At 44.8% G+C, this 25,450-nt stretch overlaps 1 protein-coding gene and 1 long non-coding RNA gene across 2 annotated transcripts in view; both read left to right on the top strand.

Annotated features, from left to right (window-relative positions):
• LOC309534511 overlaps positions 1-25,450 on the top strand; it is a 300,714-nt gene that overhangs the window by 89,347 nt on the left and 185,917 nt on the right. The gene's annotated exons all lie outside the window — the stretch shown is intronic.
• RAMP3 (receptor activity modifying protein 3) overlaps positions 1-25,450 on the top strand; it is a 62,110-nt gene that overhangs the window by 3,767 nt on the left and 32,893 nt on the right. Inside the window, exons 2-3 of the mRNA XM_082226705.1 lie at positions 8,189-8,218; positions 24,641-24,770. Of these exons, the coding sequence (XP_082082831.1) occupies positions 8,189-8,218; positions 24,641-24,770 (160 nt within the window). The remainder of the gene's footprint in view (positions 1-8,188; positions 8,219-24,640; positions 24,771-25,450) is intronic.

Genomic DNA, 25,450 nt, shown 5'->3' with positions numbered 1-25,450 from the left:
ATTAACCAAGCAACACAACAAACATGTAGGACTGTATTGTTGACAGCGTTTCATAGGGTTCTCAGTCTCCAGCCTCAAAGCAGCCTCACACACCTCTCACCTCCATTCTGATCATCTGTCATTTTGCTTGGCAACGAGTTTAATGAAAGTGCTGCCTTGAGCAATGAGTGCGCGTCTGTGGTTGGCCCGCATCACCTGTGCCAGCCTTTCCCTCCAAATTATTTGGCCATTCTGGCTTGGTCTTATGGAAATTGTAGTCTATTACATCTGGAAGACACCAGATTGGGGAAGAGGTTGCCCTCCTAAAAATGGAAAGTGAGCAAGCCCCCGTGCCCAAGCCACAGCCCCCTCCATCCACCACTTGACCTTAGGTTTGGCAGCTAGGGGCCTTTGGGTACTTCTTAGGAGCTGGATTTGGCCCTGGGGTTTCAGCTACTGACCCAAACCTATAAAGTCCGGATGGATCAAAGTGTGCTGTGAGTACAATTAACAGCACCCAAATACCTGCAGGGTAGAGTGAGCTCAAGCCTACAAGGCATTTCTCTCTCTAAAGGACACAGGAGCAGCCTCTCGCTCCCAGAAGGCCATTGATAAATTTGAACAGGCCAAAGTGTGCTTGACCCAAGAGTGGTGTTCTACGAAAACATGAACAGGAAGCACACATTATAAGAATTCCTAAAAGTACATTATGAAGCACTGCTATTGATGCTGAATGAGCTCTCTTCAGTTTAGTGTTCTTACTGGAACAGTGAATTCAGTATCCAATTTGTCAGGGATTTTATGTTTTGAATTGCTTTTAGTGTAGCTTAAACTATGCTGCAACTCAGCAGGCTCAGTGCCAATGACTCATTTTAATAGACTAAAGTATCCCTGAGCAGATGCAGAGTGCATTTTTCTCACCACTATCCCTCTCAGTTTGGTGTCATCTGCAAATGTGACAAGCATCTCCTCAGTTCCTTCACCCAAGTCATTTATAAAGACATTGAACAACAACGGGCCCAGGGACCCCACTTGTCACTTTTTTCCAGGATGATAAGGAACCATTAATGTAGTCTTTGGGTTTGGTTAGCCAACCAGTAGTCTTTGGGTTTGGTTAGCCAACCAGTTTCAAATCCACCTTACAGTTACCTCATTTAGCCCACATACCACATACCAGCTTCCTCACAAAAGTATCATGGAAGAGTTTGTCAGAAGCCTTACTGAAATCAAGATACACTGAGTCCACAGTATTCTGCTGATCCACCAAGCTTGTAACTGCATTGAAAAGAAAAAAGAGATTGGCCTGGCTTGGCTTGTTTTCGAGAAACCCATGTTGGATCTTAGTAATCACAGCATCCTTTTCTAAGTGCTCACAGACTTTATTTATCTGTTCTAGGAACTTTCCTGGAATTGATGTAGTTAATGTTTTTCCCTTTTGAAGATGGGGACATCATTTGCCCTGGAGATTTGAGTTCATTTAAACTAGCCTGGTGTTCTCAGGCCACCCCTTTTCCTATCTTGAGCTGCAGCTCTCTCCTTGCTTCATTTATGTTGTTTTTACCAGGTTGAGCACTGCTTCGCTTTTGGGTGAAGACAGGGGAAAAGTAGGTGGTGAGCAGCTCTGCCTTCTCTCTGTCACCCAATAGCATTTCTCCATCTTCTCCATTCAAAGGAATCTCCTACAGTTGTACCTTGGTTTTCGAATGGAAGCCATTCCGGAAGTCCGTTTGACTTCCGAAAACATTAGAAAACGAAGGTGCATCTTCTGATTGACTGCAGGAGCTTCCTGAACTCAGTCGGAAGCCGCGGAAGCCACACCAGGCATTCGGCTTCCGAAAAACATTCACAAACAGGAACACTCACTTCTGGGTTTGCGGCGTTCGGGAGCCAAAACGTCTGAGTACCAAGGCGTTCAACAACCAAGGTATGACTGTACTTGCTTTTTCTTTCTCTTGCTTCAAACATAGCTGAAGAAACATTTTTTATCAGTTTTAACCTCTTTTGCAAGCCTGAGCTCATTCTGCACTTTAGCCTGCCTGACCTTTACCCTGCAACTGTTGGCTACTTGTGTATATTCCTCCTTTGTGATTTCCCCTTTCTTCCGTTTCTTATATATGCCTTTCTTAAATTTCAGCTCATCTGTAAGCTTCTTATGCAATTTTCAAGGGTGCCCCTCACTTTTATTTTTTGTTGGAATTGTCTGCATTTATGCTTTCAATATTATACATTTATGAAACTCCTATCTATCCTGGACTACATTCTCTTTCAGTATTTCTGACCATGGGATATCACCCAGTAGCTCTTTAAGATTTTTGAAATCAGCCTCCTTAAAGATGAGAGTGCATGCTCCCCCCCCAGGTCAGCTTGGAAAGCTTGATGCCCAATGGGAATGCTGTTGGCATCTTCACTTAGGAAAAATAGATCCAGATATTGGAAGTTATCCAGGCAAACCAATGTGGGCAAGCGGCAATGCTTTTTTACAGTCAGGCAGGGCTCTATTTCTGAGAGAATGGACAAGGAAGTACATCCTAGGCTTGCTTCCCAGCCCCAATTTGTCCTGTTAATCCATCTTTTTGTTCCCCCCACATTAGCTACTCTTATTGGTGCCAGTCATTTTTTTCACTCCCGTAGATTTGTGAGGGCTTCCGTTTACAACATGCATCCTTGCTTTGTGCAGTGCTTTTGTTTCCCCTGTTAACTTCACTTACCTCATTTCCTCTGTTCTTTTCACATCATAGTATGATTGTTCTCCCTATTTTCCCACTGCAGGCTACTTTGCTCCTAAAGTGGGCAATGAGTGATGGAACAAAAAAGAACCTTCCAAACTAGACAGAAATGGGTATCTTTTTTATTGTGTTTGTTTTGTTGACATAATTATTTTAGTTTGTGTGCCTCTTAAAAAAATGAGGACTTTGATTTTAACTTTATTTTTAGTGCTTCCATTTCCAGGACTAACCAGGTCTGCAGCACGCATGTATACCCTCCAGCCTTTTGTGTCAAAAATTCAGGGCAACCCACCACCACCTATCTTCACTGACCACTTCCTCGCCTGCCCTCCCTACCTCCCCCCTCTTACCTTTGCTGTCTTCATCCTCCTGAAGTGGCCTCCATGAGACGCTGTGCAACCTAGAGTGGCCTCCAACAGATCACACCAGGCCATGTGGCTTCGGTAGAGGCTGCCTGGCCTAGAGCATCCTCCAGGAAGCTTGTGCCAGGTCGTGTTGCGTCAGGAGAAGTGGTGTGGCCTGGAGTGGCCTCTGGGGAAATTGGGGCATCCTGGATTGGTATCAGAAGCCAGGGCAGCTTCTGTAAATTCGGGGTGTCCCAATTAAATTGGGACACTTGAAGGTTCTGCACATGTGGCAAATATTACCTGAAGTATTGTAGTATATGTGACTTTGTATATATGACTTTTCAAAGATAAGCCATGCGTGTCTGTACAAGTCATTTGTGACACACCCATTTGTTAATACACAAATCCCTGGCACTTGGTGATGTGGCTCACTGGCTGCCATTCTTTTTAAATTTCCTTCATGTTCCTCAAAGACCTATGCCAGGTCATACAGTGGCTGAAATTGGAATGGAAAAGTTGACCCACTCCTACTGAGATCTCCTTAGGTAGGGTTGCCATATTTCAAATAGTAAAATTCCTGACACCCACAAAGTTGAGGGTTTTTGTTTTTGTTTTTTTGAAACCGCCAAAATTGTTTCCACTGCTTTTTCTCTCGGGGCTTCCCTGACATTTTGGCAATTCAACAAAATTCCCTCAACACCATTTTTACACCAGAAAACCAGGACATGTCAGGAATTTTCCTGACGTATGGCAAACCTTAGGGGGCCTTTGGCAAGCCATTGTTCTCTCTGCCCCATCCCTCACCTGCTCTGCACACAGTGAGGATAATACTGAACATCTAGCTCACTGGGTTCTTGTAAAAATTACCAAGGTAATGGATGAAGTGCATTGAATAAAATGCTATATTATGCTGGAACTACCTGCTATCAAGACAAATCACACGTGGGACAGACAATCCACCATTTTTTCTTCCCCCTGACTTTGAATAGGATAAATTGTGTATTTGGGTTCAGTCTGCAACGTTTCTGAGTAACAAGTTGTTCTGGCCTTCTTTTTCACCTCCCTGATGGTGGGAAAGGGGGCAGTAGGGGAGGAAGGGCTATGGAGATCTCAAGAGCACATCAGATGCATAAGGGAGAAGGGCCATCAGCTCTGCCTCCAACAAGATGTGTCCTGTCCCCAAACCTTTATTTACTTGATTTCTCTGTTGGTTTACACATACATGCTCCCAGGTTCCGCCCCTGAGAATATCTTCTCATTGTTTCCGCCCTCATCTTGCTTTCTCATTTCCACCTCCCATTCCCTAGCCCTGCTCCATTCACCAGCCTCTCTCTGGCTGTCCAATCCCCACATCTTATTATTCTCTTGCAGGGGATAAGAAGTGTAAGGGGACGCGGGTGGCGCTGTGGTCTAAACCACTGAGCCTCTTGGGCTCGCTGATCAGAAGGTTGGTGGTTTAAATCTGCTTGATGGGGTGAGCTCCCGTTGTTTCCCCCCAGCTCCTGCCAACCTAGCAGTTCGAAAGCACATCAGTGTAAGTAGATAAATAAGTACCATTGCAGTGGGAAGGTAAATGGTGTTTCCGTGCGCTCTGGCTTTTGTCACGGTCCTCTGTGCTCCAGTGGTGGTTTAGACCTGCTGGCCACATGATCTGGAAAGCTGTCTGTGGACAAACGCCAGCTCCCTTGGTCTGAAAAGCGAGATGAGCACCACACCCCATAATTGCCATTGACTAGACATACCCGTATGGGGTCCTTTACCTTTTACTTTTTACCTCAGTTTAGTTTTCCACATCAACCCAAGCTGTGTGCATAGGATCCCCTGCTCCTGACTGCCAAGATTTAGAGGTGGTGTGGTTAACCTGTGTGGCACTCCTCATATTGTTGGACTACAACTCCTAGCATCCCTGGGTCATGTCTAGGGCTCTGACTCCTTGTGCTCAGGTCATGGATTCAGAAGATATGTCAGACTTGGAGCAGAATGTGCCCTTTGAGCCAGTTTGACATGCCTGCCTCCTCAGGAATCCCAGCACCAGAGGAGCCCATGATGGCAGCCCTTGTGCAGTCAGATGAAGTTCATGGACTTTCACTTCCTCTGCTCCACTGGGCCAGTGGCTCTGAAACAGGCTGGATCGCCTTAAGAATTGGACTCATCAGAATTGGGGCTAGCTGCTCAAAGGAAGCTGTCAACCTATTTAAGAGGCTCATCCACACCTCGGATGTGTCTCCCTAAGTGTGCTGCCTGTCAGCTGTGGGCTTCCCCTACTTGCTTAAAATTGTGCTACTCCTTTGGCTTCAGCTTTCTGTAAGGAGCATCTGCTTCAGTTTCCATACCTATTTAGGGGGGATGTTAAATGCTCTCGTGCAGCAGTGTCAATTAAAGAGACATCTGGCATGTAAATTCAAATTGCTATTGTTAAAATTAGCACTTTAATTAAGAAGCTTGAACTTTATTATGATCATTTAGCAAGTAGATTGCTACTGAAATTTCCAGCACATGTTACTACATTTTAATCTTTAGCGATACTTAATTCAGTTGAATTTAATGGAATCAATTTACATTGGAATATTTGGACAGAACTGCTTTGGAAAATCATACCTAGGGCTGAGGAAATAACTTTGCTTTCCCTTTTTTAACATTCTGGTCAACTCCGGGACTCATTATGGTGTCACAAGCTCCAAGTGGAATATTTCTAACAGATCTAAAGGTCTTGATGCTGATTATTATCTGATTTTATTAAGCAGATCCAAAAAGTGTTTCCCTTCAGGTTCTTGCTGTACTACTTTGCTACCACCCAACCAGGGGAAAGTGTTTCCTAGAGACCTGAACGCATCATGCCAAATCAAGTTGCAAGTTCTATGGCTTTTGTTATACAGTTACAGCTAAATATTTCCGGCAGGCAGAAGTGCCCTTTCCTTATGGGAAGCGGGAGGGGCTGCAGCTCCTTGGAAGAGAAGAGCCTCTGCTTCGCATGCTGAGGAACCTTTGGATCTCCAAGCAGGGCTGGGGAAAATGGTCGCCTGCAGTGCTGGAGAGATGCTGCCCCTCAGTGCAGACCATACTGAGCTAGGCAGACAACAGCTTCCTAAATTTATATTTTTCATATCTTATTTGAAGGCGGAGAGGTTGAGGGCAAGATGTTTTTTAAAAATAAAGTTTCAGATAACTTATTGGTCCCATTCACACACAACAGTAAATATTTGGCTTTATATTACATCAGAGCTGGGAACTCATAATTTATTTCACTCAAGCAAACTGCAGTTGGGAAGTCAAGAACAAACATTGGCTTTACCTTGTGGCTTGTTAGGAACAAAACAAAACACTGAAATGTTTTTGGATATAATGTTAGGCCAGGAATCATTGTTTATTGCTCCCACCTGCATTTCAGCAAGAGCATAGAGGGAGCCACGTGTGTGTTTGTGGTGCACCATTAAGCATGGAAACAGCTGGGAATCCTCCAGGCAAGCAGATTCTGAGTCATGCTTGAGATTCCCAGAGGGACAGGGTGGATGGTGTGTGGGCACAAGCAGGTCCAGTTGTGGAGGAAAATGCTGACTAGATACAGGACTGCCAGGTCCCTGGAGGGAGAGTATTGCAAGAGTCTCAGCACCAGCTTAAATCTTAAATCCCTCCTCATCTGACTTCCCCTCTGTTATGTACTGAGCTTGAATCCTAGAAAAATAGGCTGGTAGGATCCTAGAATGCAACAACCTGATTGGCCAACAGGAGCACCCAAAAGTAGTATACATGTATTTCACCACCCACCTTGCTGCAGAAGGAAGTCTTAAAAGGAGCATTCTCAGGCCTGGGTATGGGTGTAGTCAGGGCAGGGCTGGGGGAGAGCTTCCCCCCAATCAAGTAAGTAAATAAAAATACTTAACTAAAAGTAGAAATTGTAGAAAGATTTTGACAGATTTTCCTGAGCACTTGGGTGTGGGGAGCTCCAAGCTGGCAGCATTCTTGGCTCTCCATGGTGGGTGATGGCACCATTGGTGGGATTTGGCTGATCCTCTGCCCCACTGCCCCAAGGCTGCTGCACATGTGGTACCCAATGTCTGAAGGGGGCCTAATGTGTTGGGGACCTTGTTCAGAGTCAGAATCAAGGAGATCTCTACACCAAGAAAGAGTTCCAGAGTAAACTGTCTTTAGACTTGTTAGCAAAAACAGTTGTAAATTCAAATCAACACATTACTGTTAAACAACTAGGAATGCAGTTCAGCTTCTTTTAGGTTCTTGCTTGTTAATTCATGCAAGTCCTTCAATCTGCTTGCTCACTATGTGAAAATTCACTAATCCAAAGATAAAGAATCATGCCCCGACCTCACTATACACTTTGCACAATCAGATATCCAAACAGCCAGTTTGCCCACTTCCTTCCTTGCTTGCTTGCTTGAGCTTTGCTGGTTTGCAGCAGCCATAGTAGGGCAGAAACCATGTAGGGCTGGGAGAGAGATCCGACAAATCAGCTTTTCCTTTATCTCTCTTTTGCTGGTTGGCTGCAGCTATTTCAGGAAGAAACCATGAAGGGAGGCAGGAGAGAGATTGGACAAATCATGGATTAGAAATGTTCCCGTAGGAATCATAGAAATAGTTGACTCTTTGTGTGAATGCTCGACTAATGAACAATTTCCAAGGAACGCGTTGTGTTAGGGTAGTGGGACCACGTGCAGAGTCCAAGTACTATTCTCCCTCTGGTCCCAGAGAGCCATTTGGATAAGCAAGTTCATTAGGTAAACATTTTGCAGCTTTAGCTGCACAAGTACCTTTTGCACTTGCTACAGTTCTCTGAAAAAAGCAGACACTCTGCAAATGCAAACCACCACATAATATTTTATATACATTGAACATATATTCTTTACATAAGTTTGCACTGAAATCAAGGAGACAAACTAATAATGAGTTTCTATTGAAATCAATAGCATGTAATGCCACCAGCTTCATTTCTATCCAATTGTTTATGATTAATTTTGTTTATATACTATATTTACTAATAATATATATATAATATAAATTCATATGTTTATATATGTTTATATACTATATAATTTTGTTTATATACTAATTTACTAATACTATAGTGTACTTCTGATAATTTTGGAATAATGGATCTCTAATAGCTACTCTTTTTCTTTCTAGTTAACGGTCTACTGACAATTGGATTAGCAGGTAAGAGGTCTAATCTGCATGTTTCTGATTGCTCTTGTTCCTGATGTCTCTTTTATAAAGGAAACTTTCAAAGTATTGATTTCTGGTGCCTTCACTGGGCTTTTTTGATTATGTGCTGAATTAAAGAAAGATGGCAAACTGATTATATTTCAGGGTGGCAAGCTTGAAGCTTTTACATACAAACTTGAAATGTTTGCAAGAGCTGCTTTAGAAACACAATTTCCCCCCTACCTGGAGAGGTAGCATGTGTGAAGTCTGGTATGAAGTGCTCTTAATTTTTGCTATGAGTGTTGTGCCTGGGAATTTGACATGTATCTCCGTATGCAAAGGAAAAAGGAAAAAGCCAACCATATTTCACAAATGAGGGTTTTCACATTTCATCCTATACAGATTTAATATGAAGCGGCCACAATGATGGGATGGATTGGTGCCATTCCCATAAACAGGTCTTCTTGCATAGAGCTGGAATGGCAAGGTTGGCCTCTGCTTGCATGGCCTCTCTTGCACATAGACACATTCACAAAGAATGATCTGGATTGTTGCATATGCTGAATCAAATGTCACTCAAAAATCATACTATAAAATAAGGGGCCTGATCCTGTTGTTTTTAATGCCTAAATAGGGCAAAACAGTGACATGAATCCCAGGCAGGGGTGCCGACTTGCCCCCAACATTGGGGGTGTGGTCATGTGATGCCGCCTGGTGTGCGCTGGGCGGGGGCTATCTTTGCTTCCCTCGTCCCAGCTGCAGTTCCACTCCTGGGCTCCCAGGCTGCGGCTGGGAGGAGCAAGTGCAGAGATTGCCCTCTGCACTTGTCCCAGTCACCTCTTGGCTCCTAGGCTGCTGGCCGGAGGCTGGGGCATGCAGAGGGCACCTGGCAGTGGCAGGAAGTAATAGCCCCCTCAATATTGGAGGGGGTGCTGCCCCCTGCCCAAAAATATTGACTTATTCAGACTTATTTATAGTGGGTTTTTTTCCTGTGTGTAGATCCACCCCCAATATAAGATAAGAAATCCTACCCTACTATAGTCTCCAGCTTCTATTAAGGCAAAAATAGACATCATTATGCATTACTTACAGATTTTGGTCAGAAACAGAGTTGTAAACCAGGAACAGAGCACTCTACTGCCTGAGCCTTAAGGAACCAAAATAACCACACTAGAACAATGAAATAGTAACTATGCAGTTCATGGTACATGGTACATCCTGAATGTCTGTATGCACAAGATGGTGGCACGTTCACACTCTGCGGCTTTGAGCCCCCGAGAAGGGTGTGTGCTGTTTGGAATAATATGTGTATGGATGTGTTTGCACAATGTAGTGCGAGGAGCGGACTCCACCTACTCACACATAGAACTGGTAAACATCAGGCTTGCAAGGAAATTAGAGATAAAGAGAGGGTTTCAGCAGTTCCACAGTATACCAAATTGCATAGTGAGATCTCCAGGTTCTCCATGGATTGCCATCGGGAGGGGGAAGTGCCAAGAGAAGTGAAAGAGAAAGGAGCGAAAACAAAGGCGAGGGTGCAGAGCTGGTTTGTTGACTCGGCTTTGAAAACAACCCACTAGACCAGCACTGCCAAGTGTCTTCCTGACTAACATCAGATCTCTCGTCCATAAATTTGACAAACTAAAGTTGCAGATGGCAGTAAGTAAGCCTCTTTGTGAGAGCTGTTTTGCAATTATTACGGAAACCTATTACTGAAACTTTCAGCAATACCAGATGCGGCAGTGGAGCTGACAAACCAAGTCATTTATTGCTCTGATAGAAACAGTAATTTTGGTAAGGCTAGGGGAGGAGGAATCTGAATTTATATACACAGTGGTTGGTGTATTAACAGCAGAGTAGCTTATACGTACTGCTCCCCAGATGTGGAATTGATGGTATTTACATGTAGGCCCCCCTTCATGGATCACTGCCTTGCTGTGGCAAAGGGGCTTGAATAATGCAGAGAAGCTATGAACTATGTCGAGCAGGGCACCCAAGATGGACAGGTCATAGTGGAGAGTTTTGACAAAATGTGATCCACCTGGAGGAGGAACCGGCGAGCCACTCCAGTATCCCTGCCAAGAAAACTCAATGGACAAAGACAACAGACATATAAAAGTTATGACGCTGGAAGATGAGCCCCTCAGGTCGGAAGGCATCCAACATGCTACTGAGGAAGAGCGGAGGACAAGTACAAGTAGATTCAGAGCTGATGAAGCGGCTGGGCCAAAGCCGAAAGGACGCTCAGTTGCGGATATGCCTGGAAGCAAAAGGAAAGTCCAATGCTGTAAAGAAAAATATTGCATAGGAACCTGGAATGTAAGAACCATGAACCTTGGTAAGTTGGATGTGGTCAAAAATGAGATGGCAAGAATAAATATTGACATCCTGGGCATCAGTGAACTAAAATGGACAGGAATGGGCGAATTCAGTTCGGATGACCATCATATCTACTACTGTGGGCAAGAATCCCATAAAAGAAATGGAGTGGCCCTCATAGTTAACAAAAGAGTGGTGAGAGCTGTACTGGGATGCAATCTCAAAAACGATAGAATGATCTCGATATGAATCCAAGGCAGACTTTTTAACATCACAGTAATCCAAGTTTATGCACCAACTACTGGAGCTGAAGAAACTGAAATTGACCAATTCTATGAAGACTTACAACACCTTATAGAAGTGACACCAAAGAAGGATGTTCTTTTCATCATAGGGGATTGGGATGCTAAAGTAGGGAATCAAGAGATAAAAGGAACAACTGGCAAGTTTGGCCTTGGAGATCAAAACGAAGCTGGGCAAAGACTAATAGAGTTCTGTCAAGAGAACAAGCTGGTCATCACAAACAATCTTTTCCAACAAGACAAGAGACGACTCTACACATGGACATCACCAGATGGGCAGCATCGAAATCAGATTGATTATATTCTCTGCAGCCAAAGATGGAGAAGCTCTATACAGTCAGCAAAAACAAGACCTGGAGCTGACTGTGGCTCAGATCATCAGCTTCTTATAGAAAAATTCAGGCTTAAACTGAAGAAAATAGGAAAAGCCACTGGGCCGGTAAGATGCAATCTAAATCAAATCCCTTATGAATACACAGTGGAAGTGAGGAACAGGTTTAAGGATTTAGATTTGGTGCCTGAAGAACTATGGATGGAGGCTTGAACATTATACAGGAGGCAGCAACAAAAACTATCCCAATGAAAAGGAAATGCAAGAAAGCAAAGTGGCTGTCCAACGAGGTCTTACAAATAGCGGGGGAGAGAAGGCAAGCAAAATGCTAGGGAGATAGTGAAAGATATAGGAAATTGAATGCAGATTTCCAGAAAATAGCAAGGAGAGACAAGGAAGCCTTCTTAAACGAGCAATGCAAAGAAATAGAGGGAAACAACAGAATGGGAAGAACCAGAGATCTGTTCAAGAAAATTGGAGATATGAAAGGAACATTTCGTACAAAGATTACCATAATAAAGGACAAAAGTGGTAAGGACCTAACAGAAGCAGAAGACATCAAGAAGAGGTGGCAAGAATACACAGAGGAATTATACCAGAAAGATATGGATGTCTCGTACACCCCAGGTAGTGTGGTTGCTGACTTTGAGCCAGACATCCTGGAGAGTGAAGTCAAATGGGCCTTAGAAAGCACTGCAAATAACAAGGCCAGTGGAAGTGATGGTATTCCAGCTGAACTATTTACAATTTTAAAAGATGATGCTGTTAAGGTGCTACACTCAATATGCCAGCAAGTTTGGAAAACTCAGCAGTGGCCAGAGGACTGGAGAAGATCAGTCTACATCCCAATCCCAAAGAAGGGCAGTGCCAAAGAATGCTCCAACTACCGCACAATTGCACTCATTTCACATGCTAGCAAGGTTATGCTTAAAATTCTACAAGGAAGGCTCAAGCAGTATGTGGACCGAGAACTCCCAGAATTGCAAGCTGGATTTCGAAGGGACAGAGGAACCAGAGACCAAATTGCAAACATGCGCTGGATTATGGAGAAAGCTAGAGAGTTCCAGAAAGACATCTACTTCTGCTTCATTGACTATGCAAAGGCCTTTGACTGTGTCGACCACAGCAAACTATGGCAAGTTCTTAAAGAAATGGGAGTGCCTGATCACCTCATCTGTCTCCTGAGAAATCTCTATGTGGGACAAGAAGCTACAGTTAGAACTGGATATGGAAGAACTGACTGGTTCAAAATTGGGAAAGGAGTACGGCAAGGCTGTATATTGTCTCCCTGCTTTTTTAACCTATATGCAGAATTCATCTTGCGAAAGGCTGGGTTGGATGAATCCCTAGCCGGAATTAAGATTGCTGGAAGAAATATTAACAACCTCAGATATGCAGATGACACAACCTTGATGGCAGAAATTGAGGAGGAATTAAATAACCTTTTAATGAGGGTGAAAGAGGAGAGCGCAAAATATGGTTTGAAGCTCAACATCAAAAAAAACGAAGATCATGGCCACTGGTCCCATCACCTCATGGTAAATAGAAGGGGAAGAAATGGAGGCAGTGAGAGGTTTTACTTTCTTGGGCTCCATGATCACTGCAGATGGTGACAGCAGCCACGAAATTAAAAGATGCCTGCTTTTTGGGAGAAAAGCAATGACAAACCTAGACAGCATCTTAAAAAGCAGAGACATCACCTTGTCAACAAAGGTCCGTACAGTTAAAGCTATGGTTTTCCCAGTAGTGATGTGTGGAAGTGAGATCTGGATCATAAAGAAGGCTGATCGCCGAAGAATTCATGCTTTTGAATTATGGTGCTGGAGGAGACTCTTGAGAGTCCCATGGACTGCAAGAAGATCAAACCTATCCATTCTTAAGGAAATCAGCCCTGAGTGTTCACTGGAAGGACAGATCCTGAAGCTGAGACTCCAATACTTTGGCCACCTCATGAGAAGAGAAGACTCCCTGGAAAAGACCCTGTTGTTGGGAAAGATGGAGGGCACAAGGAGAAGGGGACGACAGAGGACGAGATGGTTGGACAGTGTTGTCGAAGCTACCAGCATGAGTTTGACTAAACTGCGGGAGGCAGTGGAAGACAGAAGTGCCTGGCGTGCTCTGGTCCAGGGGGCCACGAAGAGTCGGACACAACTAAACGACTAAACAACAACAACAACAACAACAACAACAACATGTAGGCCATTAAATCTGCCTAGAGAAGTAACTGTGATAATTATCATAGCTGCTTACATTCCACCTGATGCTAATGTCAGAGCAGCATTTTCTAAACTATATGATGTTATACCTTTGTTGTTGTTGTCATACCTAAGACGTCATACCTAGGCAGCAGCAAATCCATCCAGAGGGCGTGCTTGTTGTGGCAGGGGATTTCAATCAGGCCTGCCTGAAGACAGTTTTTCCTGTTTGAACAGTATGTGAATTTTGCCACTAGAGGGAAGAATATTTTGGACTGTGTGTATTCCAATCTGAAGGAGGCATACAGGGCAATTCCCCTCCCCCACGTAGGTTCATCTGACCATTCTTCACTTTTTTATGTCCAAAGTATATCTCTCTTAGGAGAAGAATTCAGCCAGTTATAAAAAACAGTTAGAATCTGGCCAGAGGGCGCTTTCAGTCAGCTCCAGGATTATTTTGAAAGTACTGATTGGAGGGTGTTTGAACATCAAAATCTGCACAGATACACAGACGCTGTACTTTCTTACGTTAAAGTGTGCACTGATAATGTAACAATGGAGAGGTGCATTAGAGTCTATGGGAACTGAAAACCTGAAGTAAGGTTGGGATACTGAAAGCTCGGGATACTGCCTTGAAGGCAGGGAACATAGATATATACAGAGGGGCAAGAACAAAGCTCAGGAAAGGCATTAAGGCGGCAAAACAACAATATAAGCTTAAGGTGGAGAATTGCCTAGCCGTTAACAACACGAAACAAGTGTGGCAGGGACTGCAGCATCTAACCAACTATAAGGGCAATACGAGGAACACGGTTAAGGCCAATGATTTGTTGGCAGAGGAGCTGAACATATTCTTCGCCCACTACGAGGTAAAAAGATCAGGTATCATAGCTCCTGCCGCCAGCCTACAAACTCTCAGCCACTTATTCTATATGACCATCAAGTGAAAGCTGCATTGAGGGCGGTGAATCCCAGTAAAGTTGCTGGTCCACATAGGGTGCTGGGGATATTGGTAAAAAATTGTGCCAATCAGCTAGCAGGGGTCCTGACAAGGATTTTTAACATCTCTCTGCAAACGGCTTGTGTTCCATTCCATCATGCAGCCACCATTGTCCCAGTCCCAAAGAAAACAGCAACTAACTGCCTAAATGACTACAGACCTATTGCATTGATATCTGTAGTGATGAAATGCTTTGAGAGATTGGTCCTTCAACACCTTAGGACATGCTTTCCACTGGATTTGATAAACATCAGTTCGCCTATAGGAGAAATAGGTCAACAGATGAAGCCTTTCACCTTGCAGCGAGTCATCTGGAGAGACTGGGGAATTATGTTAGAATTTCAAGTTAGAATGTTGTTTATTGATTAAAGTTTGGCTTTTAATACCATCCTTCCAGACATTCTTATCAAAAAGCTGATGGAACTAGATATTTCTTCTACCATCTGTGACTGGATTAAAGACTTATTGAGGGATTGGACACAAACAGTGAGGATTGGGCCTGTTGCATCTACCTCCCTGAAGCTCAGCACTGGCACCCCACAGGGATGTGTGCCAAGTCCCTACCTCTACTTGTTGTATACATATGACATATGACTGTATTTCATCTGATCCATCCACTGTAATTATTAAGTTTGCAGATGATACTACTGTAATGGGTCTAATTACAGGTGGAGATGAATCAGCGTACGGGGGGAGGTTCAAAAAGTATCTACATCCTGGTCAGCAACCTTTTCAGCCGTGGTCTGGTCCACCGTCCCTCAGACCATGTGGTGGGCCGGACTATATTTTGAAAAGAACAAAAACATTTTCCTATGCCCCACAAATAATCCAGAGATGCATTTTAAATAAAGCACACATTCTACTCATGTAAAAACACCAGGCAGGCCCCACAAACAACCCAGGGATGCATTTTAAATAAAAGGACACAACACGCTGATTCCCCAACCGTCCGTGGGCCGGATTGAGAAGGTGATTGGGCCGCATCCGGCCCTCGGACCTTAGGTTGCCTGATCTACCCTGTTAAGTTGTGGGTGAACATATCAGACGACACAGCGATTCTTCAAACAGCTCTTGTTTATTCAGAGGCCAGAACAGAACTGAGCTGAAGGGTTCAGTCAGCCTGCTTATATAGAGCTCCAGTACACATAATTGTAACAACTTTCTAAAACTATCCAATCACTGAACATCAACATCTTTATCAACGACTTGGATGATGGACTCAAGGGCATCCTGATCAAATTTGCAGATGACACCTGTCAGGGAACTGCCATCGGAGGAACAGGTGGGGAAAGGGCTCACGGAGGCTGGGAGGGACTCAGCAGCTGAAGCAGGGACCAGCAGGGGGAGAGGTGGGTCTCTGGTGGAAAGTCTCACGGAGGCTGAGAGAGACTCAGCAGCTAAAGCAGGAACCAGCAGGGAAAGAGGTGGATCTCTGAGGGAAAGCGAGCAAGAGGGAGGGGTCAGGGACACGTCCAGCGAGAACAGTGGGGAGGTGTCTGAAGCTCCCATAGGGAGACCCATTCCTCGCCGGAAACTGTCACGACGTGAGTCCAGAAGACGTGTTTCCGTTAAGGAGCTTTTATGCTGGAAACGATTCCGAAAGCAACCACTGTTGGAATCTGCAAGTGACTAGAGCAGACATGTCTGAGGAGCTCCGTCACAGACAGAGGTTTGTGGAGTTGCACAAACTCTGAGGGACTACGATTTTACGCATAAGCAGCTCATCATCCCATCACAACACCAAACTGGGAGGGGTGGCTAACACCCCAGAGGACAGGATCACACTTCAAAACGACCTTGACAAATTAGAGAACTGGGCAAAAACAAACAAGATGAATTTTAACAGGGAGAAATGTAAAGTATTGCACTTGGGAAAAAAAAATGAGAGGCACAAATACAAGATGGGGGACACCTGGCTTGAGAGCAGTACATGTGAAAAGGATCTAGGAGTCTTGGTTGACCACAAACTTGACATGAGCCAACAGTGTGACGCGCCAGCTAAAAAAGCCAATGCAATTCTGGGATGCATCAATAGGAGTATAGCATCTAGATCAAGGGAAGTAATAGTGCCACTGTATTCTGCTCTGGTCAGACCTCACCTGGAGTACTGTGTCCAGTTCTGGGCACCACAATTCAAGAAGGACACTGACAAACTGGAGCGTGTCCAGAGGAGGGCAACCAAAATGGTCAAAGGCCTGGAAACGATGCCTTATGAGGAACGGCTAAGGGAGCTGGGCATGTTTAGCCTGGAGAAGAGGAGGTTAAGGGGTGATATGATAGCCATGTTCAAATATATAAAAGGATGTCACATAGAGGAGGGAGAAAGGTTGTTTTCTGCTGCTCCAGAGAAGCGGACACGGAGCAATGGATCCAAACTACAAGAAAGAAGATTCCACCTAAACATTCGGAAGAACTTCCTGACAGTAAGAGCTGTTTGACAGTGGAATTTGCTGCCAAGGAGTGTGGTGGAGTCTCCTACTTTGGAGGTCTTTAAGCAGAGGCTTGACAACCATATGTCAGGAGTGCTCTGATGGTGTTTCCTGCTTGGCAGGGGGTTGGACTCGATGGCCCTTGTGGTCTCTTCCAACTCTATGATTCTATGATTCTATTCTATGATTCTATCACTTTTGATCCCTTATTTGCATAACCATCTACAGTATCCCCCTGCTGGCCCAGGGTGAGAACTTCAGTGCATAACATGCACCTAAATATTAGCAAGACAAAGGAGATGGTGTTGGACTTTTGGAGGAAGAGAGGGGAACTAGCCCTGCATAGGCGCCGACTCCATGGGGCCTGAGGGGGCCCGAGCCCCCTCAAAAATTCGTTTGGGGGGCTCCGCCTCCCCAATAATCTCGGGCGCCCCTCCAGCAGAGCGCCGCCGCCGAGCATCAGCCTTTGTGGCCTTACCTGCCGCAGCGTCCACTGCACCTTCGTACCTGTAGAAGCACCCGAGCACCAGAAACAGCGCGAGGAGCCCCATGGTGTCTGCCGCCTCTCCGTGCGCGAGAGGATCTGCAGCGCGAGACAGGGGATCGCATGCACACGAACCAAGACACAGCACGAGCCGGGGGGGATGGGGGCGCGGTGCAAGCGGGCACTACCCGGGGCAGCAAGCGCGGAGTGGCATCCCTGCTCCCCGGCGCGCCTCCCTCGTCCTGGAAGGCGCCGCGATGCCGAAACCCTCTGGCTGTGCAACAGGCGCTCACTTCCCGGGAGGGAGCCCTGCTCTCCCCGCCTCCCTGTTCCGCGGGTCGGGCGGCCCCCGCCGAGGCGCCTCTTGGCGCAGCAGAGACAAGGACAAGCACCCCCCGTCCCACGGAGTTTGTTTGGCCAAGGGGCCAGGGCAGCCGTGCAGGTTGCAGCAACCCTCCTTCCCCAAAAGGGCAGCCCTCTTGCTTTGTTGGCATCTCTTTAAGTGTGTGATGTTGTATTGTGCTTTTACTATTTTTTGGTGGGACATGGTTGGGGCAACCCAGTCAGATGGGCGGTGTCAGATGGCAATGGTGGTTGCTCGTGAGTCAGGACTCCGACCTGTCTTTTTCAGATTTTATTTTGGCGCAAAACTATTTATAGTGCAGAGCCACAAGTTCATGTCTGCCTCAATCGCTAGCAGAATCCGGGAGTGGTTGTTTCCGGGACCTCCCCCAGCATAAGAGCTTCATCACCCCCAGCCTTTTCCTTCCTTCTTTGCATTTTACACCTCTGCGCAGGGTGGGTGACGGAAGGGGCGTGTTTCCCTCCTGGCCGGCTTGGCCAGGAGCGGTGCTGAGGCTCCCAGCAGCATCCTTAGGTCCTTTCCCCTTTGCCCCACTGGAGGTGTGGCTTTCCTCACCACAGGAAGAGGAACTGCTTTGCAAGATTTTCAGAGGTTCCCTGTAACCCAACTGCCCCTCTGCTTCCCTACCCTGTTCCGATGGCCGGCCCCTGACAGGCAGCATAGAAATAACAACAACAACATGCTTAACAATGAGTTATCAGGAACATGCATGTACTGTACTATCAATAAAGCTAATGAATATTTGCATATAAATTTACACTTCTAAATATTCAACAAGTTAAAAAAAATCCAGACCTAGTTAATTTCTACCTTTCATTTTTAGAGAAAGCATATTTTTGAAATCTCTGTGATAGATAGATGAAGCTAGATAATCTCTGTTGCAGGTAATAAAAGTATCATTTTCTACATGACTGGAAGTCCCCTCACCTATTCTTTAGTAGCTGACAACCGCTTTTTAAGTGCTGCACAGATACAATAAACAGTGGTTCCTGGGATTTAAAAGCATGGATATGCAAACATAGATTTTTATTATAATACATCTGTTAAAATCTAGTCAGATTATTTCTTGGCCTGCAGTACAGCCCAAAGCCATGTATAATTGATGCATTGCTCCCTTTCTGCTTTTTTTTTAAATGAAGGATTTAAGGCATGCAGAAATACTTTGGATGAAACAAGTGGTCCAATTTATGTATTACTGAGGAATGTTTTTCCACTGCTGAGAATACAGCAATGTGAAAGGCTTGCATTGGTGTTTCCCTGCCTGCCCCTCCCCCACTTCATGCAGCACTTTCATGGAGTGGCAAGTCTTCCTACCACCACCAATGGCTGGTTACGGCGTGTAAGTGACATTTGCTATGGAGATTCTGTTTCCTCCACAAGACCTGCATGTACAGGAGCCCTGCTCTCTTTTCCATCTGAGATGAGACCACGAGAAGCCTGTCCCCTGCCTATGCTACATCTGACAGGCCAGGGCAGACTGAAGCAGCCACTGCAGGTTTGCTGTGAGCCGTGGGAAGCTGGCTTGGGCTGCTCCAGAGGCCTCCGCCCTACATGCTTGAACTCTTCCCTGTCTCCAAGGCAATGGAGTGGAGGGAGAGGAAAAATCCCTGAGCACCAAGCAGGACGCCCTTTCCCAGCTCCTGCCACATCCCCGTTGGGAGCCAGGCAATGTGAGAGCCCCCAGTTCTGCTGCCTCCCCCAGAATGCCCCAATCCTCTTCTGCCTGCTCAGTTTTTCACCGATGCCCAGCAGCCCTGGTGCCAGGCAAGTGCCCAGGCTCTCAGGCAGGCAGGCAGATGGGCAGCCCTCTCTCCGCCCTCCCTCTCTTATCTTTCTCCTCCTCCTCCTTGTCCACCACCACAGCTGCTGCTTCTGCTGCCTTCCCTTCTCCCTCCCCTTGCCAGAAATGCCTGGGGAGAGTGAGTACCAGCACCTTCCCCCCCCCTAGAAAAAAAAGCACTGGTAGAAGGTGACTCCTTACTGAGGGGGACAGAGGCAGCAGTGTGCAGAGGTAGCAGGATGTCCTGGGTGCAACGATTGAAGAAGTGACAGAGAAGTTGCCAAGGCCACAACTCCTCCCTTCTGATCCACGTGCATTCAAATGATACTGCCATCTCTTGATGTGTAGCAAGGAACTATGAGGCTCTGGGCTGGAAGCTCAAGGACCTTGGGGCACAGATTCTTTTCTTTTTAATTATTTTTATTACTTTCAATGTGAAATAACAACAAAAATTACAAACATTGAATCCAAAATAATACTATTCAAACAAGAAAGAAAAAGAGAACACAAAAAAGAAAACAAAAGACAAAGCAGACATCTACAAATAAAACCATATCTTCATTCTAATTTAGTCATTACATACAAATACACATATTGACTTAGAATCATAGAATCATAGAATCATAGAGTTGGAAGAGACCACAAGGGCCATCGAGTCCAACCCCCTGCCAAGCAGGAAACACCATCAGAGCACTCCTGACATATGGTTGTCAAGCCTCTGCTTAAAGACCTCCAAAGTAGGAGACTCCACCACACTCCTTGGCAGCAAATTCCACTGTCGAACAGCTCTTACTGTCAGGAAGTTCTTCCTAATGTTTAGGTGGAATCTTCTTTCTTGTAGTTTGGATCCATTGCTCCGTGTCCGCTTCTCCGGAGCAGCAGAAAACAACCTTTCTCCCTCCTCTATGTGACATCCTTTTATATATTTGAACATGGCTATCATATCACCCCTTAACCTCCTCTTCTCCAGGCTAAACATGCCCAGCTCCTTTAGCCGTTCCTCATAAGGCATCGTTTCCAGGCCTTTGACCATTTTGGTTGCCCTCCTCTGGACACGTTCCAGTTTGTCAGTGTCCTTCTTGAATTGTGGTGCCCAGAACTGGACACAGTACTCCAGGTGTGGTCTGACCAGAGCAGAATACAGTGGCACTATTACTTCCCTTGATCTAGATGCTATACTCCTATTGATGCAGCCCAGAATTGCATTGGCTTTTTTAGCTGCCGCGTCAGACTGTTGGCTCATGTCAAGTTTGTGGTCAACCAAGACTCCTAGATCCTTTTCACATGTACTGCTCTCAAGCCAGGTGTCACCCATCTTGTATTTGTGCCTCTCATTTTTTTTGCCCAAGTGCAATACTTTACATTTCTCCCTGTTAAATTTCATCTTGTTTATTTTTGCCCAGTTCTCTAATCTGTCAAGGTCGTTTTGAAGTGTGATCCTGTCCTCTGGGGTGTTAGCCACCCCTCCCAGTTTGGTGTCATCTGCAAATTTGATCAGGATGCCCTTGAGTCCATCATCCAAGTCGTTGATAAAGATGTTGAATAAGACCGGGCCCAAGACAGAACCCTGTGGCACCCCACTAGTCACTCTTCTCCAGGATGAAGAGGAACCATTGATGAGCACCCTTTGGGTTCGGTCAGTCAGCCAGTTACAAATCCACTGAGTGGTAGCATAGTCAAGACCGCATTTTACCAGCTTCTTTACAAGAATATCATGGGGCACCTTGTCAAATGCCTTGCTGAAATCAAGGTAGGCTACATCCACTGCGTTCCCTTCATCTACCAGGCTTGTAATTCTGTCAAAAAACGAGATCAGGTTAGTCTGACATGACTTATTTTTCAGAAATCCATGCTGACTATTGGTGATCACAGCATTCCTTTCTAGGTGCTCACAGACTGTTTGCTTAATGATCTGCTCCAGAATCTTCCCTGCTATTGATGTCAGACTGACTGGGCGGTAATTATTTGGGTCCTCTTTTTTCCCCTTTTTGAAAATAGGGACAACATTTGCCCTCCTCCAGTCTGCCGGGACTTCGCCTGTTCTCCAGGAATTCTCAAAGATGACTGCCAGTGGTTCTGAGATCACATCTGCCAGTTCTTTTAATACTCTTGGATGCAGTTCATCTGGCCCTGGAGACTTGAATACATCTAAACTAGCCAAATATTCTTGTACTATCTCCTTAGTTATTCTGGGCTGTGTTTCCTTTGCTGAATCATTTGCTCCAAATTCTTCAGGTCGGGCATTGTTTTCTTTATCGGAGAAGACTGAGGCAAAGAAGGCATTGAGGAGTTCAGCCCTTTCTGTGTCCCCTGTTTGCATTTCACCATCTTCTCCTCTGAGTGACCCCACAGTTTCTTTGTTCTTCCTTTTGCTACGAACATACCCATAAAAGCCTTTTTTGTTGCTTTTAACCTCTCTAGCAAGCCTGAGTTGATTCTGTGCTTTAGCTTTTCTGACTTTGTGTCTACATGTGCTGGCTATTTGTTTGAATTCCTCTTTGGTGGTTTCCCCCCTTTTCCATTTTTTGTACACATCCTTTTTAAATCTTAATTCAGTTAAAAGTTCTTTAGATAGCCACCCTGGCTTCTTTAGGCACCTTCCATGTTTCCGTCTCATTGGTATTGCCTGACGTTGTGCTTTTAGTATCTCCCTCTTAACAAACTCCCAGCCATCATGAACTCCCTTTCCTTTTAGTATTGTTGTCCATGGGATCTCACCCAGCACTTCCCTAAGTTTTATGAAGTCGGCTTTCTTAAAGTCAAGAAATTGAGTCCTAGTATGCTTGGCTGCTCCTTTCCGCTGTATAGTAAACTTCAGAAGAGCATGATCACTCGCGCCTAATGATCCTTCCACATCTACCCCACTAACCAGGTCATCAACATTGGTTAGGACCAGATCTAAAATGGCTGTTCCTCTTGTTGCTTCTCCCACTTTCTGGACAATGAAGTTGTCTGCAAGGCCAGTGAGGAATCTGTTTGACCTTATGCTCTTGGCTGAGTTTGACGTCCAACAAATATCCGTGTAATTGAAGTCCCCCATTACTACTATCTCCCTTCCTTTTGCATGCTTGGCCATCTGTTCCAGGAAGGCATCATCTATGTCCTCCGTTTGGCTTGGGGATCTATAGTAAACTCCCACAATGAGGTCTCTGTTATTCTTCTCTCCCTTAATTTTGACCCAAATGCTCTCACTTTGGCTTTGAGGATCTAAATCTTGGATCTCTTCACAGGTATACACATCCCTGACATATAACGCCACTCCTCCTCCTTTCTTGTCTGGTCTGTTTCTCTGACTTCCTTCCTTTGTTCTAAGTGTTGGCTATTTGCAGATTAGTTGCGCTGCAGAAAGCTAGCTAGGGAGACCACACATTACAAGGCACGCAAAATAACTTTAGCAAGGTTTTAATAAAAACAAAAACTCCTTTTACACGAAATACATCAAGAAGCATGACCGACCCAACCACCAGGGTACTGAGAGAGCTAGGTGCTGACACAGCTTAATTAACACAACTTAACAGCACCTGCTATACTGCTTCACAGCTGTAAAACTGGGTCACGTTATTTGCTCTGGTCCTTAAAGACATACACATCTTGTGGAACAATAATGAACCTTCAAATTTAAAGAGACCATTCAACACTAAGACCTCAAATTTTTTACTTTTTCTAAATTGTTGTGTCTAATATAGATTACTTCTGTCTTCTGTCTGCATCTGCACAGATGCGATTTCCGGCACCATGAAAGCAAGTCACCGTGCTGTGCTGGTTTAGTGCAGCGCACGGGGACTCGCTGAGCAGGTGGCTCAGTTTGGGGCGGCTTGTGGGCTGGTTAAATGACCCCTGTGGGCTGCTTGTGGCCCATGGGCCTTAGGTTGCTGACCCCTGATTTGGGTTCCCATATAAATGATTTATGAGGGTGGTGTTTGTTTACGCTCCGTCAACAGAAAACCTGACAGTATCAATTCTTTGTTTGGATGAAGTGGATCCCAAGAAAGCAACATAAATAAAATACTTAGGAGAAGTTATCAAACATGACACCATTTGCAAGTTAAGAACTCATGTACTTCCTGAGACCTTCCTTTTTCCAGTAAAATTATACTGCTGCACAGATGTCATGCGAGTCAATATTATCCCACACTGTAAAGCACAAAAAAGTAAACAAATGATATGTGGGGTTTATATGATCCCACAGCCTTTCAAACATAAACCACTCATTTATTTATATTTTTAGCATGCACAAGTTGCACAGTGCAGTAATTATGAGTTGTGAACAACAGCGAAACTCACAGACCTTTCATCCACATTACTGGAGCAGCCTTTGTAAAATCACCATGTTTTACAACTGCTGAGTAGGACATGCAAAATGGTTACTTGAAGCATAGCATTGCTGTGATTTGGGATCAATTTGCCAACTGCAGAGCTGACGCTATTGCCTTTTCTTTGTGCCAGTGGCTGCTTCCTTTGAAGTTCCATGCAAACAACTATGTGTCTAGATTCAACCCTGGGTTAGATCAGTTAGATGAGCTCTAGACTTAGACCTAACTAGGAAGTAATGTCTTTTGAGATGTTCATGCAATTGTGCACTTGTTCCATTTCCAGCCAACATGGCAGTACCGCCATGGCCTCCACATACACTTCCAAATGCCACATTCAGTTTTATTTTAGCAAAGAATGTGTGAGCTGGCTTGTAGTCTGGCAGTCTTTCTAAATGTAAAACTGGGTCCACTGACTTAAATATGAATCGACCTTGTTATAAACCTCAAGACCCATCTAATCCAGCATCCTGTTCTTACAGTCATCAGCCAGACATGTATGGGAAGCCTGTCTAATAGTTCTGTCTAGTCTAATAGTGCAACTCTGCCAGCAACTCTGCTAGGTGTTTCCTGGTCTGCTGCTTAAGATCCTTTAACTGGAGATGCTGAGGACTTCTGTACACACAAAATTTGCTCCATCTCTATGATTTGATTTCTGTCAAGGGAATAAATTATGCTACAAAAGCCTTTATTTTATCATGTCCAAATCAGCTCTGAGACATAAAGTAGGCAAAATGATCCTTTTCAAAATTGGTTTATCTTTTTCAAAAAAACAAAAAACACTGATTCTTTTAAAAATTGGTGTATGTTACTTTGATCTGTGTTTTCAAACTGTTTAGTGCAATCTCTCTCCAGCGAGAGATTGAGAAATCATTAATGCTTCCTAGTTGGTTTTAAAAGATCCTTTCTTTTTGTTCTAGGTGCACAGCAAGGGGTTATCTGCAATGAATCCCTCATGTTACAAAACCTGCCTTTGTGTGGGAAATCTTTTCAAGAGATGATGCACAAAGTGGACTCTTCAAAATGGTGCAATCTAACGGAATTTATCCTGTAAGCTTCATTTCTCTCTCTCTCTCTCTCTCTCTCTCTCTCTCTCCCTCCCTCCCTCCCTCCCTCCCTCCCTCTCTCATGGGTGGGTGTGTAGAGACTATGGATAACTGTTTTAGTCTATTTAAAGCATGTGTGGCCAACCAGTAGCATGGCTACCCCAACTGGAACAGGCAGCAAGAATATGTGGCACTTCTGGACAAAGACAGGAGGAGCCAAAGGCATGACCATGGCATAATGAGACTGACTCCTTTGTCTTGCTTTTCTGGTTTCCTCATCTGGAAGAATAAAGCAAAAGCACCCAAACGCTTAGCAGATGGAATATGCATTCCAGTGTGCCTTAGAGTGGCTCTCTATAATATTTTGAACTTGTGGCAGAACTGCCAAAAAGGGGTTGCCAGTGCCACCAGTACTTTAAAGAATACTACTACTAAATGCTCAGATCCCCAAACTAAGCAGCGCCTATTTTCCTAAACAGTTTACATAAGCGTATGTTTCATTAGATAATTTATTCCTGTGTAAAGTGTCAGCCCTATGCTGAGAGCCCTTACCTGAGAGTAAGCCCCATTGAACTAGGTGGTACCTACTTCTGAGTAGACATGAATAGACTTGCACTCTTAGTCTTCTTATTAGAGCCTCAGTACAAGCAAAAGTTCAATAGCCATTAAGCCCTCTTTTAAGGT

The sequence above is a fragment of the Podarcis vaucheri genome (assembly GCF_965113315.1).
Source record: "Podarcis vaucheri genome assembly, chromosome: 6".
NCBI lineage: Eukaryota > Metazoa > Chordata > Lepidosauria > Squamata > Lacertidae > Podarcis > Podarcis vaucheri.
This window is presented reverse-complemented; position numbering and strand designations above follow the sequence as displayed.